At 43.5% G+C, this 14,971-nt stretch overlaps 1 protein-coding gene across 5 annotated transcripts in view; it reads right to left on the reverse strand.

The window, feature by feature from the left end:
- Nucleotides 1–3,243: 3,243 nt before the first annotated feature.
- The window catches only part of PSME3IP1 (proteasome activator subunit 3 interacting protein 1), a 44,572-nt gene continuing 32,844 nt past the window's right edge, over nucleotides 3,244–14,971 (reverse strand). For 4 of the 5 annotated variants that reach the window (XM_036834813.1, XM_036834814.1, XM_036834812.1 and 1 more), the window contains one exon: nucleotides 3,660–4,035. In XM_036834813.1, the coding sequence (XP_036690708.1) occupies nucleotides 3,818–4,035 (218 nt within the window). In that variant the 3' untranslated portion in view covers nucleotides 3,660–3,817. Of the gene's footprint in view, nucleotides 4,036–14,971 lie in introns of all 5 variants that reach the window. The other variant, XM_036834811.1, reaches the window with a different exon arrangement.

Consider the following 14,971-nt stretch of genomic DNA (forward strand, 5'->3'; position numbering starts at 1 on the left):
TCTGCAAACATCTCAAACAGTGCCTGGCTTGTCCATAGCGGGCCCTCAGTAAATGCTCACCGATAAACAAACCGACATAAGGGATAATGATGTGCATGACCATGTGTAAAACAGTGAGGGAGATGCCCAGCCGATGGCTAAAACTCACAGTGGAGGTTGTCTCTGGGTTGTGCTGCCCATGGCTCTGTGAAACTCTGATGCTGGGCCGCCTTCTGCCTATTAGTGCTATGAGGCTCCCTCTTTCCCTAAACCATTGCTCCAGCAGGTAAGGGAGCAAAATACTAGCCCTTGCCAGCATCACTAAGGCATAAATGTGTGACTGGCTTCTTGTGTTCAACACTATGAAAGTGTTGCCAAGATCTAGCCTCCCACCAAGCAGAACTTGCATTCCATACTGTTACGTGTAAGTGGGCTGGGCACGCCAAGAAATCAAGAAAGATCCAAGTCCAAGTGATGGTGTACTGCCGCTGAGCTCTCGCTCCTTTTTGTTTTTCTGGAGGGGCTTAAGACGACAGCTGAGCCACATACCCACGGTTAGGACACCCGAGCCAAGGAACTGGGTGTGCCTGAGCAATTAACATTTAGCTAAGAGGGAAGCACACAGCAGAAGCGGGTGGTTGGAGCTCTGATGACCAGATCTGACCTGTCATCATGTCAGTGTTCTACCTGCCAACTGAGGAATGCCAGTAGGATGGATAAACCTGCCATAAACCACCACTAACAGAAGCTCTAGACGATCCACCCAGAAATGGGGGAGGCCGAGGGTAACAGTACTAATGAGGATGGCTACCATTTTCTGAGCACCACATACCACACCAAGTATCTCTTATAGATCCTCTTTCACCCTCACTAGGAAGTTGGTGTCCTGATTCCTATCTACTGAGAGGAGGAAACAGAGGCCTGGAGAGGTTAAGGACTTTGCCCAAGTGATCCAGCTAGTAAATGTCTGGCTTCAAGCTCATAGCCACTGTGGTGTACCCACAGGAGGAGGAACCGAGTTGAGATTCCTGAGAGGTAGCCAGAAGGGAAGAACCCACGAGGTGGAAAGGGAAAGAAATGAGGACGCAAGAGACTAGCCTAAGCCACTCCTAGTCAGGGAATTTTCAGTCTAGAATGCTCCTGAAAAAGTCTAGAATGCCCTCCCAACTCTGTGTTTGAGAAGCCAGCTTTCTCTCCTCCTGGGTCTGGGCCCAGGGAAGGCAGACATAAACAGGTCACCAGCCAGCTCTGTGGGTCCAGTCACATTGCCCTCCCTGCTTTTAACAGATGGAAAAATGGATGCTTTGGATTTCATGCTCCCTTCCTCCCCACCCAGGTGGGTGACAGGGCCAAAGGTAGATGCTAGCAGGAAGTGCTTGAGAGAGAGGCCGTGGTATGACACAAGCTAGATAATCCAGATAGAGCTGGCAATAGGATTCCTCAGAGACAAGCTTTCTCCCTCACATGGTTCAAAGTTGTAAGAAGACTACCACTCAGGACAACGCAAGCAAGTTTTAAGAAACCACCCCAAACCTTGTTTTTATCCCTTATCACCTAGTTATTAAATCCCAATTATCTATTAAGGCAGGAGAGCTGCATCTTGTGATTTAAAGCAGTGTTTCCTTCCATCCCAGGTTTTCCTATTCTTCTTTGGGTTTGAAACACACAGTCTACACTAGATGTTTTCCAAGGTGACTTCCTCCACTGGGAGACCAGACCCTGCTTTGCTGTTCATGGTTTCTACAGAACCCGTGCCTCAGCTCCAGGGCTCTCCGCTAACAGGTACGGCAAAAGATGAAATGATCACCAGTGATTCTCAACTTCTCCTGAGATACCAAGAGCAGAAATCTCAATCTGATGAGTCTCAACCTCCTTGACACAATCTAGCTGTTACAGTAGATGGGGACAGAGGTGGGAGCACAAGATCCAGTACAGGAAAAGCAAGATCTTATTCTCTGACAGGTTTATTAGCTTTCAAATTAATGTAGGTTTTTAATCCCTGCAACCCTTTGTCAACTTCTCCCAACATCGACAGAGGCAATGAGGTATAGTAATGGCCTCTTAAAAGTCAAACCAGGGACTTCCCTGGCGGCGCAGTGGTTAAGACTCTGTGCTCCCACTGCAGGGGGCATGAGTTCGATCCCTGGTCGGGGAACTAAGATCCCACATGCTGTGTGGTGCGGCCAAAAAAAAAAAACATAAGTCAAACCACATAAAGATGGTGACTTTGGTTCCTCGGTCTGCCTCCTGAAATGATCTGACGTTGCTCTGGGTACGGGCTGCAATAGCAACAGCACAATTGCAGAACAACGAAGCAGAGGAGCAGAAGGTGCCTACACAGTTTTACCTCAACGTCTTGTTTGTAAGGATGGAGCTGATGTGCCTGTACTGACAGTCAGGAACAATTAGCACGGAGTAGCTCTGAAAAGGAAAAAGAATTCACAAGGCATCAGTTATGGGTGAAGGGAAGTCACCATCTGCCAGTGGGCACCAGAGTGTCACTGCTTTGGGAGGGAAAAGGAGTGGGTTTGGAGGAGATCCAGGGGCCTCTCTGCCCACGTTAAAACTGAGTAGCTTCTCTGCCTGCCAGCATCACAGTGTCAACACATTCTGTGTGTGTCTCTCTCCGTCTCACACCCAAGGAAGTAGAAACAATTGACGTAGGAACCCAGCGGAAGAAAGAACCGCACAGGCTCACTCTTCTGAAGCAGGGGAGCCTACAGCTTTTTGTTGTTGTTGTTAAAAGCTCATGGCCTACCTCTGTCCTCAGGGCCTCCATACCTTGTCTCCCCCTGCCCTTCTCTCCCTCCCAAAGGGAGAGCTCCTGCCTCCCTTTAGGGGATGGAGGTGAAGCAGCACCTCTGGGTCTTGGCTGCTCTGTACGGGAAGGGAAGAGCAGGAAGGGCAGCAGGTCAAAGCAGAGGAAAGGACAAGCGTAGCACCCTTAGGCTAGAAACAGCTTCCACAGTTAGAAGCCACAACTAGAAATGTAGCCAACAGAGAGGGGCCTCAACAGGTTGTAGCTAGAATATGCAGGTGGGTCGCACTGGCTTGCAATATTAGAATTCCAGGAGCTGCCAGAAATAAGTCACCTCGTCCACACACCTACCAGCACTTCTGATTTCTGGCTACAACAAAATAAGGCCTATGTTTGTTTCTCTAAGGTTTAGTGTCTTAAATGGGATTAGGTGGAGGGAGAAGGAATAGCCAAGGGTAAGGGAAAACTTCACAATGAACGATGAGTGTTAAGTGACACCCCCTGCAGATGTAGTTGAGAACCTTTACTTAGTCACACAACATCAAGAATAGGTTAGTTCCAGGGCAGTGCGCCATTCCATCACCTGGGACCTTCTCTCCCCCCTGCACACTCCACAACACAGTATAGTCAAACGGCGCCTTCGTCTAGAATAGAATGTTTAAATGATACCTGTTCAATAACTGTCCTTGCTTCTTTGTGGTGTTGGGAAAGGAAAAAAAAAGAAACAAAAAACAAAAAAACAAGAAAGCAACAGAACCCAAACCCTTTGCAAGCTGCTTGGTACCTATCTTCCCAGGGCATTTTTAGTGGAATTTCTGCTGGGCCCTGACCTCTGCCCTACTAAATCAGTGAGGACAGAAGCCGTGGGACAGGTTTGGGCATCTGTACTGGAGTAGAAAGAGAAAACAAACACAAGTCGGGCCACAAGTGGATTCTGGACATTTTTAGATGAGGTTAAAAATGTCATGGTGTGCACAGGGAGCAGGCAAAGGACTTTTCTGTGGGAGGCAATGCCTGTAGGCAGAATAAACTGTCCAGTCTACTCTTGGGGAGGAGCTCCCTGCGGTAAGAACAGAGGAATTAGGGGGCCTCGAGGAAGGTGTTGGTTCGGAAGATGGAGGAGACGATCTTGCCGGTGGCATTGATGGTGCCTTCGCTGTCTGAGCTGGACTCAGAGTCGCTGCTCCCAGAGTAGGCGCCCAAACCTGGGAGGATGCCGATACAGACGGCAGCGGAGGGGCAGTGGATGGAGGGACCACTCAGAGATGTGCTTCCAAGAGACACGCAGGACGGGGCTTCTGCAAAAAAGGAGGCAGGACTGTTACTTCATCACCCTTTTCCAAAGGTGATGGTGTGCTTTCCATGTGTAGAGGGCTTTATGTTGGAAGCCTCAAAACAACCCTATGCAGTCGACACTATCATCATCTTCATCTTAATGTTCCTCGTTTACAACTGAGAAAACTGAAGCCACAGCAGAGATCATTTTAAGACCATGCAGAATATCACCAAGTAGCTGGGGCTCTTTTCGCCCCAGGAAACCCAGAGTCACAGCAGAACCTCCATGACAGAAAGCCTCAACCTAGAAAACACAGAACTTGAAGGTTAGAGGAAAAGTTAAGGACTCTCCTCCATCCCTTCTTCTTCCCTGTTTCCAGCCTCATTTAATCACTACAACAACCTGGTATATAGGGATCCCCCATTTTGATGATGAGGGAGGTCCAAAACCCAGCTAAGGTTAAAGGCCACTTAGAGTAGAAAACATTAAACTAAATTTGAATCAAAAGATAATGTACTAAAATGATCCCAGAGCTCACTGTAGAGTAAGGGTTGGAATTCAAACACTGTATCAGGCTGACAAGCATATTACCTTCTAGGGTTTTGCCTTAACAAACCCCTAACACTTCACATAAATGTGAAAAGGATACATGGTTCCAAGTATATGAAATCAGGAGTAAGTAAAAAATATCACTGAGAAGCAAAGAGAGATCTCCAACAGCCAGTACACATAGTTCATTTGCTTATACAGGAAGTAATAATAAGGGGAAAGGAAGCTGCTAAAGATAAGTAATGTGAAAACATGGAGATGTAGAAAAGTGAGAGCTCACAATGATTGCAGAGGCTACAAGAGGTAACAAAGGCTACAAGAAAACAGGCAAATATTTACAATAAGTATCACAAAAGCTAATTTCTTTACAATATAAAGAGTTCTTCCAAACCCAACAACAATCCAACAACTGAACAGAAAAGTAGACAGAAGACACGAATAGTTCACAGAAAAAGAAACAAATGACTTTTAAACATAGGAGAATAAACAATATATACGGAGGAATAAGCATCTATATATGTTGCTGAGGGAATGTAGGACTATTTGGCTAAGTCCTTCACACTTAAATGATGTTCATGCAGCACTGTTGAGAGTAGAAACCAAAAGGTTCATTAATAGAGGACCAGTGTAATGGACTAGTATTCAGCCATTAAGAAGAATAAAGCATCTGTGTGTGTACTGGTATTGAATGATCTCTAAGATACCATGTGTTAAATGAAAGAGGCAGGGTGAGTACAAGTTATAATCTGGGGGGGGTGGGGGACATTAAATATGCATGATAATGTATGAAAAAATACATTAAAAACTGGTAACAGTGGCTGCTCTGGGGAGAGCAATTGAGTGGCTGAGGACCAGGGGAGACTTAACTTTTTATTCCACACTCTTGTGTCCCTTTTCAATTTACTATTAGGTGCATATAACTACCTATTTAGACAATTTTTAAGAAAGCCAAATGCCACAATTCAAAGAGTATCCTAGGCCATTTAATTCAGAAGGAACAGCCCCCCTCTTACCTCTGTAATCCCTGTATTATAGCCAGGAAGGCTGTAGAAGACTGACAGTCCTAATGGCTATCTTCTCCTTATCCATATTCTCCTCAGACTGTAAGTCTCTGGAGGGCAAGGGCTCCTTCTTCTCTATCCCATCCCCTGGGCATAGAGGAGAGGGCCTGGCACAGAGCAGGCCAACATTCACAATGTGTGAGAATGCAGGAAAATGCGTAACAGAGTTTCACTGCAAATGGCTAAATTTTGGGAGTGGGAGTGGGGGTGGGGGGAATGTGAAAATTTGGGACATAACATCAAATTATAAACCATTCATTACCTGAACATTCATTGTATTACTATTTTCACACATACAAGGATACTTTCAGTATTCTGTGAGAAAAATTGGGTTGTTTAAAAACAAAACAAAACAAAACCCTGATATCATAAGGGTATGAATCAGTTACTTAGAAAAGTAATGTATGTGAAGTTATTCAGTGAAATGTGTCCTTTTATTAAGTATTTCAAGGGTGAATTTAATTTTAGGGTCTATCTTAGAAAAGAAAGATCAAGTTCAGAATACCTGTGGAGGACTAGAGCCGGCCTAAGGGAAGGATGGAAGCCAGCCACAGAAATGTAACCAAAGGAATCTGGACCACAGGGGCATTAGCAGAGTTTAAGCAAAAGGACCAAATCTCCCAATTATCTAGGAAGTTTCAAGAAAGAAAAGAGATTGCAACTCTAACAAATTTCATTCCAAAAGCAGTTAACTGGGACTTCCCTGGCAGTCTAGTGGTTAAGACTTTGCCTTCCAGTGTAGGAGGTACAGGTTCGATCCCTGGTCAGAGAACTAAGATCCCACATGCCTCGGGGCCAAAAAATCAAAACATAAAATATTGTAACAAACTCAATAAAGATTTAAAAAAAAACAAAAACAAAAGCAGTTAACTGCCCACAGAGAACAAAATGGTGCCCTCTGATCTCGCCCATTTGGTGAAGTTTCCTGCCAACTTCTGCGTTTGCAGGACCACACTGTCATACCAAATTAACATTGAAAATTACTAATGGAGAATGTTCTTGGGATTCAGACAGACGCGTGACTTGAGAGTAGATGGGACCAACTTGTGTGTTCACTGGCTCTGCTCAGAGATTAAGTCAGAGCCTCCAGTGGGGGAAGCCTGAATCTCCGTAAGGACTACAGAGCTATCTTCTGGGGGACTAAAGGGGCAAGTCTTCTACTGCCGAGGTCAAGACTCTAACAGAAGCTTCAGGGATAGTCTTCTCGTAGGGCCTTAGCTCCTAGCAAAAGAGGATATTTCTTGTCCAGTTTCTGCTATAAGAATGGAGGGATTTAGAATGACAAAAATAAGATGGCTCTTAAATACAAGTGTCTGCCTGAGAGAATTTAAAGCAGCCATACAAGTTTCCCTTTCCATTAATTGATATACATAATTCCTATTAGGGAATAAGCACCAGATACAGGGCTACTAGGTAACTAGTTGAAATATATTTTAGATTTCTATGAAGTTTTATATACCTCTGTGTATGTGTGCACACACAGTATATACTTATCCTATTTAAGCAGCCACAGTTTAACAAGTTTTTTATATATTAAAAAGATCCCAGTTAAATGGAACTGTTACACTGCTGATGGGAATGTAAACTGGAATAACTTCTTAGCAGAGCAATTTGGCAATATTTTTCTAAGTTACAAACGTATATCTGACTCAATAATTCTACTTCCAAGTATTTAACCTGACATATTGTGAATGTGAAAAATGATGCATGTACAGGGTTATTTAATGAAACATCATAATAGAGAAAGAATGGAAACAATCTAAATGTTCATCAATAAAAAACGAAATAAATATACTATGGTACAACCATACAATGAATTACTACACAGCCTTAAAAAGGAATGAAGAAGCTCTTTATGCACAGGCATGCTATGATTCCCAAGGTAAGTAAGCAATGAACAGAAGAGTATGTTAATTAAAATAATGATGATGATAGGAAATGCAAAACAACATATGAAGTAAATCTTGCCAAAAAATCAACGTGAATTGACCAAGCTCTAGACCTAATTACCATTTTATAGGAAACACAGGATATAAAGGAATCCCATGGGGATGCAATTAGAAAAATCTAGAGTGCGGGAAACTCCACAGGGCAGAGGCCCAGTTTCTTCACAAGTAAAATATAAAGGAAACAAAAAATAAATTAAGAAAGAGGAAGAACCCATAGGTTAAATGAGACTTAAAAGACAGATTAGCCTACTGTTAAGATGCCATAAAATGGCAATTTTCCCAAACTGATCAACAGATTCAAGCAATCCCTATCAAAATCCCAGCTGCCTGAATTGACAAGTTGATCCCAAAATTCATATGGAAATGCAAGGGACCTCAAATAGCAAAACAATATTGAAAAAGAACAAACTTGAAGGACTGACACTTCCTGGTTTCAAAACCTACTACAAAGCTAGAATGATCAAAACTGTGTGGTAGGGAATTCCCTGGCAGTCCCGTGGTTAGGACTCCGTGCTCTCACTGCCAAGGGCCTGGGTTCAATCTCTGGTCGGGGAACTAAGATCCCACAAGCCGTGCAGCATGGCCAAAAAATAAAACAAAACAAAAACAAACAAACGAAAACAAAACTGTGTGGTGATGGCATAAGGATAGACATACAAATCAATGGAAGAGAAAAGTGAGTCCAGAAATAAACCCAAACATGCTGTTCAACTGATTTTCAACAAAGTGTCATGACAATTCAGTGGGAGAAAAAACAGTCCTTTCAACAAATTATTGAGTCAAAAAATTAACACAAAATGGGTCAAAGATCAAAATGTAAGTATAAAACTCTTTAAAAAAAATGTAAGCGTAAATCTTCATGACCATGAATTAGGCAACTGTTTCTTAGATATGACACTTAAAGTACAAGCAACCAAAGAAAAAATAAATTGATGTCATCAAAATGTAAAACTTTTGTGCTCCAAAGAACACTATCAAGAAAGTGAAAGTACAACCCACAGAAAGAGACAATATTTATAAATCATCTATCTGACAAGTGTCTAGCATCCAGAACATATAAAGAACACTTACAACTCAAAAATAAAAAGACAAATAACCCAATTTTAAAATAGGCTCAGGATATGAGTAGGTATTTCTCTAAAGAAGATAAACAAATGGCCATTAAGTACACAATGCCAACATCATTAGTCATTAGGGAAACCCCAATCAGAACCACAATAAAGTATCACTTCACACCCAATGGATGGATATAAGAAACACAATAACAACTGTTGATAAGGATGTAAAGAAACTGAAACCCTCATATACTGCTGGTAGAATATAAAAATGGTGCAGCTACAGTGGAAAACAGTGTGGCAGTTCCTCGAAAAGTTAAACATAGATTTACTGTATGACCCAGCAATTCCACTCTTAGGTATATACCCAAGAGAACTGAAAACAGTTTTTCACACAAAAACTTGGATATGAATGTTCACAGCAGCATGGTTTGTAACAGCCCAAACGTGGAAACAACCCAAATGTTCATCAATTGATGAGTGGACAAAAAGGTGGCATACCATAAAATGGGTATTATTCAGCTGTAAAAAGTACTAATACATGCCACAACATGAACTATGAAAACATTGTTACGTGAAAAGAAGTCAGACACAAAAGGCCCTATATTGCATGATTTCATTTATAAAAAGTGTCCAGAAAAGGCAAATCCATAGAGACAGAAGTTGATTGGTGGTTGCTGGTGGCTGTGGAGAGGGAAGAATGGGGAATAACTGCTAATGGGCACGGAGCTTCTTTTTGCGGTGATGAAAATGTTCTGGAATTAAGATAGTGGTGATAAATACACATTCTTCTGAACATATTAAAAACCACTGAACTGTATCCTTTAAAAGGGTGAATTTTATGGTATGTGAATTATATCTCAATCATTTTTTTAAGCCATATAAGCCAAATACAATGTCTAATCCTTCCTTGGATACTAATTTTTTAAAAAAACCAATTGTCGGATCGTAATAAAAATGGTGGAGTAGCAGGATATGGAACTCACCTCTTCCCACAAATATATCAAGAATACATCTACAAATGGAACAGTTCTCATAGAACACCTACTGACCACTAGCAGAAGACCTCAAACACCTGAAAGGACAAAAAAGATCTCCATGTAACCAGGTAGGACAAAAGGAAAAAAAAAAAAGAGAGAGAGAAAGTGGGACGGGTCTGGCACCCCTGGGAGGGAGCTGAAGGAGAGTAGAGGTTCCTACACCCTCGGAAGTCCCCTCATGGGCGGGGAGATCAGCTGGGACAAAAAAGAAGCTTCAGAGGCTCAGAGGGAGAGCGCAACAACTAGTTAGTGGCAGGCAGGACAGAGAGAGACCTACACAGACAGTCTGTGTCACCACTCTGCACACCCCACCCTGAGAGGCATGTCCACTGGTATGGGCAGGGGCTGGGTGCTGGAACACAGGGTTTAGAGGACAGACCTGGGGAGAGGACTGTTGGGGGCTGTGCGGAGACAGCCTGAAGGGGCTGGAGTGTGGGGTGCTGCAACCAGGAGTGTTCGTGGCAGAACCCTGGGCTGCCACAGAAGCGAAGCGCCACTGTTAAGTGGCAATGCAAAAGGGAGGGGTGGGGCCAACACTGCAGTCTCTTTCCCCACCTGCCGTCTCCTGCTTCCTCGGGCTCCATGCGGGGCCCCAGCCCAGGCCAGCTCATGCACCCAAGCTGCTCCGGCCCCCTCCCGCCAGAGCAGGCTCGCATGCTCCGGCCGCTGCCTCAGCGGTCTTGGGAACAGACACCAGTGGGTTGCCCACACGCAGAGGTGGGGCTGAAATCACAGCTGAGCCCCAGGGGTCGTGCAACTTAGGAAGCAGAGCTGAAATCTCTCCCCACGACTGTGCAAACTGCAGATTTACGCCTACACTGCCAGCTTTGTGAATTCAGTGCCTGCGGAACATCTGAATGGACAACTGGTGCTCCCGTGGCTGGGACAGGTCTGGCCTTAGCAGCTATGGGCTTTGAGGGCGCGTACACACAGGGGTTGGTCCAGGCCAGGGTCTGAGCTGCCTCCATAGCTCCCATAGCGGGTCCAGGTGTGCAACTACTGCAGTCCTGGGACGCGACTTCAGTGGATCTGCACTGGTGGCCTTGTGAAAACAAAGTCTGAGAGGCACCAGGGCCAACTGCCAGCATACCCACAACTGAGGTGGGGCCTAGGGCAGTGCCAACAACAGTGTACTTTGTGAGCCCACACAACGGGTGAAAGGTGACAAAACAGAGCACACTCACAGGTGAACGGCTCCAGCGGAGGAATACTCAGTGGCTCCTCTCCCAGTGGGAGCACTCCAATCCCACTCACCTCGCACCACAGATCAGAAACACAGCTCAGAAATGGAGCTGGGGGCTTCTACTCCAACAACTAGGGATCAGGCCCTGCCCTGGACAGGGCAGTGACAACCACAGAGCAAAGAGGAGGCCCCGCTCAATAGCCAGTGCAGGCTCTAATTACCACAACATCAGTCACACCTCTTAGCAAGGGGATAATGGCCTGCATACACTGAGAAAAGAGGTGGCAAGCATCCATACTAAAAGCAGCCCTCACACCAAAAAATATTAAACCCACAGAGGCTACACAGGGATGTTCCCGCATAAAAACAGCCCTCAAAGACCACAGTAGATAATTGTTTCTCCTAAACTCATAGAGCAAGAGAAATATAAGTAAAATGCAGAAGCAGGGGAACCACTCCCAATGAAAAGATCAAGAGAATTCCCCTGAAAGAATAAACAATGAAACAGACATCTTCAGCCTAATAGACACCAAATTCAAAAAGGAGATAATGAAAATACTGAAGGAACTAAGAAAGGTTATCAATAGAAATGCAGATTACTATAAAAAGGAACTAGAAACTATAAGGAGGAGCCAAGAAAAATTAGAGAATTCACTTGAAGAGATGAAAGCTGAAAGGCTATGAATAGTAGAATGAATAATGCAGAAGAACGAATAAGTGATCTAGAAGATAGAATAATGAATATCACCCAATTAGAACAGGAGACAAAAACCCAAATGAAAAAAAAAAATGAAAAAAATATGAGACCTATGGGATAATATAAAGCATGCCAACCTATGCATAATAGGGATCCCATAAGAAGAAGAAAGAGAAAAGGGGATTGAAAATGAAGAAATAACAGCTGAAAACTTCCCAAACCTAAAGAAGGAAACAGATATCCAGATACAGAAAGCACAGAGGATCCTGAACAAGGTAAACCCAAACAGACCTACACCAAGACATATTATAATAAAAATGGCAAAAGTTAAAGAGACGATTCTAAAGACAGCAAGAGAAAAACACAGAATCACAAGGGAACACCCATAAGGGTACCAGCTGATATCTCTACAGAAACACTGCAGGCCAGAAGGGAATGGCAAGATATATTCAAAGTCCTGAAAGGGAAAAATCTGCAACCTAGGATACTCTACCCAGCAAGATTATCATTTAGAACAGAGGGAGAGATAAAGAATTTCTCAGACAAGTAAAAACTAAAAGAATACGGAAATACTGAACCTATCCTAAAGGAAATATTGAAAGGTCTTCTCTAAATAGAAAGTCGTAAAAATCTATAGGAAAGAGAAAATCACAAATGGAAAGTAAATCACATAAATAAGACAGTACACAGATTAAAAAAAAAATCAAAAAATTTCTGTGGAAGTGATGATAACCACAATGAACAGCAAAAGGATGAACATGAAGATGCAAAAGAGGACGTTAAAATCGTAATATGTGGGGGAGGAGAGTACGAAAATGTAGATTTTTTTTTTTTTCTAGAATGTGTTTGGGCCTATATGACTACCAGTCTAAAGCAAGCAGATATAGGAAGGGGTTAACATACTTGAAAAACAGGGCAACCACAAATCAAAAACATACAATAGATTCACAAAAACCAAAAAGAACATAAGCATAATACAAAAGAAAATCATCAAACCACAAAAGGAAAAACAAAGAGAGACAAAGAAGAAATATAAAATCAACAGGAAGACAAGGTTTAAAATGGCAATGAATACATATCTATCATTAATTATCTTAAATGTCAATGGACTAAATTCTCCAATCAAAAGACACAGTGATCATCCAAATTGAAAATAAATAAGGGAGCCTGAACAAAGATGGCGGAGTAGAAGGACATGCTCTCACTCCCTCTAGTGAGAACACCAGAATCACAACTAGCTGCTGGACAATCATCGACAGGAAGACAGAGGAACTCACCAAAAAAGATACCCCACATCCAAAGACAAAGGAGAAGCCACAATGAGACGGTAGGAGGGGTGCAATCACAGCAAAATCAAATCCCGTAACTGCTGGGTGGGTGACTCACAGACTGGAGAACACTTATACCACAGAAGTCCACCCACTGGAGTGAAGGTTCTGAGCCCCACATCAGGCTTCCCAACCTGGGGGTCTGGCAACAGGAGGAGGAATTCCTAGAGAATCAGACTTTGAAGGCCAGTGGGATTTGATTGCAGGACTTCGACAGGACTGGGGGAAACAGAGACTCCACTCTTGGAGGGCACACACAAAAGGACTGTGTGCACTGGGACCCAGGGGAAGGAGCAGTGAACCCAGGGAAGACTAAACCAGACGTATCTGCTAGTGTTGGAGGGTCTCCTGCAGAGGCGGGGGTGGCTGTGGCTCACCGTGGGGACAAGAACACTGGCAGCACAAGTTCTGGGAAGTACTCCTTGGCGTGAGCCCTCCCAGAGTCAGCCATTAGCCCTACCAAAGAGCCCAGGTAGGCTCCAGTGTTGGGTGCCTCAGGCCAAACAACGAACAGGGAGGGAACCCAGCCCCACCCATCAGCAGCCAAGCAGATTAAAGTTTTACTGAGCTCTGCCCACCAGAGCAACAGTCAGCTCTACCCACCACCAGTCCCTCCCATCAGGAAACCTGCACAAGCCTCTTAGATAGCCTCATCCACCAGAGGGCAGACAGCAGAAACAAGAAGAACTACAATCCTGCAGCCTGTGGAACAAAAACCACATTCACAGAAAGATAGACAAGATGAAAAGGCAGAGGGCTACGTACCAGATGAAGGAACAAGATAAAACCCCAGAAAAACAACTAAATGAAGTGGAGATAGGGAACCTTCCAGAAAAAGAATTCAGAATAATGATAGTGAGGGTGATCCAGGACCTTGGAAAAAGAATGGAGGCAAAGATCGAGAAGATGCAAGAAATGTTTTAAAAAGACCTAGAAGAATTTAAGAACAAACAGAGACGAACAATACAATAACTGAAATGAAAACTACACTGGAAGGAATCAATAGCAGAATAACTGAAGCAGAAGAACGGATAAGTGACCTGGAAGACAGAATGGTAGAATTCACTGCTGCGGAGCAGAATAAAGAAAAAAGAATGAAAAGAAATGAAGACAGCCTAAGAGACCTCTGGGACAACATTAAATGCAACAACATTCGCATTATAGGGGTCCCAGAAGGAGAAGAGAGAGAGAAAGGACCAGAGAAAATGTTTGAAGAGATTATAGTCGAAAACTTCCCTAACATGGGAAAGGAAATAGCCACCCAAGTCCAGGAAATGCAGCAAGTCCCATACAGGATAAACCCAAGGAGAAACACGCCGAGACACATAGTAATCAAAGTGGCAAAAATTAAAGACAAAGAAAAATTATTGAAAGCAGCAAGGGAAAAACGACAAATAACATACAAGGGAACTCCCATAAGGTTAACAGCTGATTTCTCAGCAGAAACTCTACAAGCCAGAAGGGAGTGGCATGATAAAGTGATGAAAGGGAAGAACCTACAACCAAGATTACTCTACCCAGCAAGGATTTCATTCAGATTCAATAGAGAAATCAAAAGCTTTACAGACAAGCAAAAGCTAAGAGAATGCAGCACCACCAAACCAGCTCTACAACAAATGCTAAAGGAACTTCTCTAAGTGGGAAACACAAGAGAAGAAAAGGACCTACAAAAAACAAACCCAAAACAATTAATAAAATGGTCATAGGAACATACATATCGATAATTGCCTTATACGTGAATGGATTAAATGCTCCAACCAAAAGACATAGGCATGCTGAATGGATACAAAAACAAGACCCATATATATGCTGTCTACAAGAGACCCACTTCAGACCTAGGGACACATACAGACTGAAAGTGAGGGGATGGAAAAAGATATTCCATGCAAATGGAAATCAAAAGAAAGCTGGAGTAGCAATACTCATGTCAGATAAAATAGACTTTAAAATAAAGAATGTAACAAGAGGGCTTCCCTGGTGGCATAGTGGTTGAGAATCTGCCTGCTAATGTACGGGACACGGGTTCGAGTCCTGGTCTGGGAAGATCCCACATGCCGCGGAGCAACTAGGCCCGTGAGCCACAACTACTGAGCCTG

This window comes from Balaenoptera musculus, chromosome 19 (assembly GCF_009873245.2).
Source record: "Balaenoptera musculus isolate JJ_BM4_2016_0621 chromosome 19, mBalMus1.pri.v3, whole genome shotgun sequence".
In the NCBI taxonomy this organism is placed as follows: domain Eukaryota; kingdom Metazoa; phylum Chordata; class Mammalia; order Artiodactyla; family Balaenopteridae; genus Balaenoptera; species Balaenoptera musculus.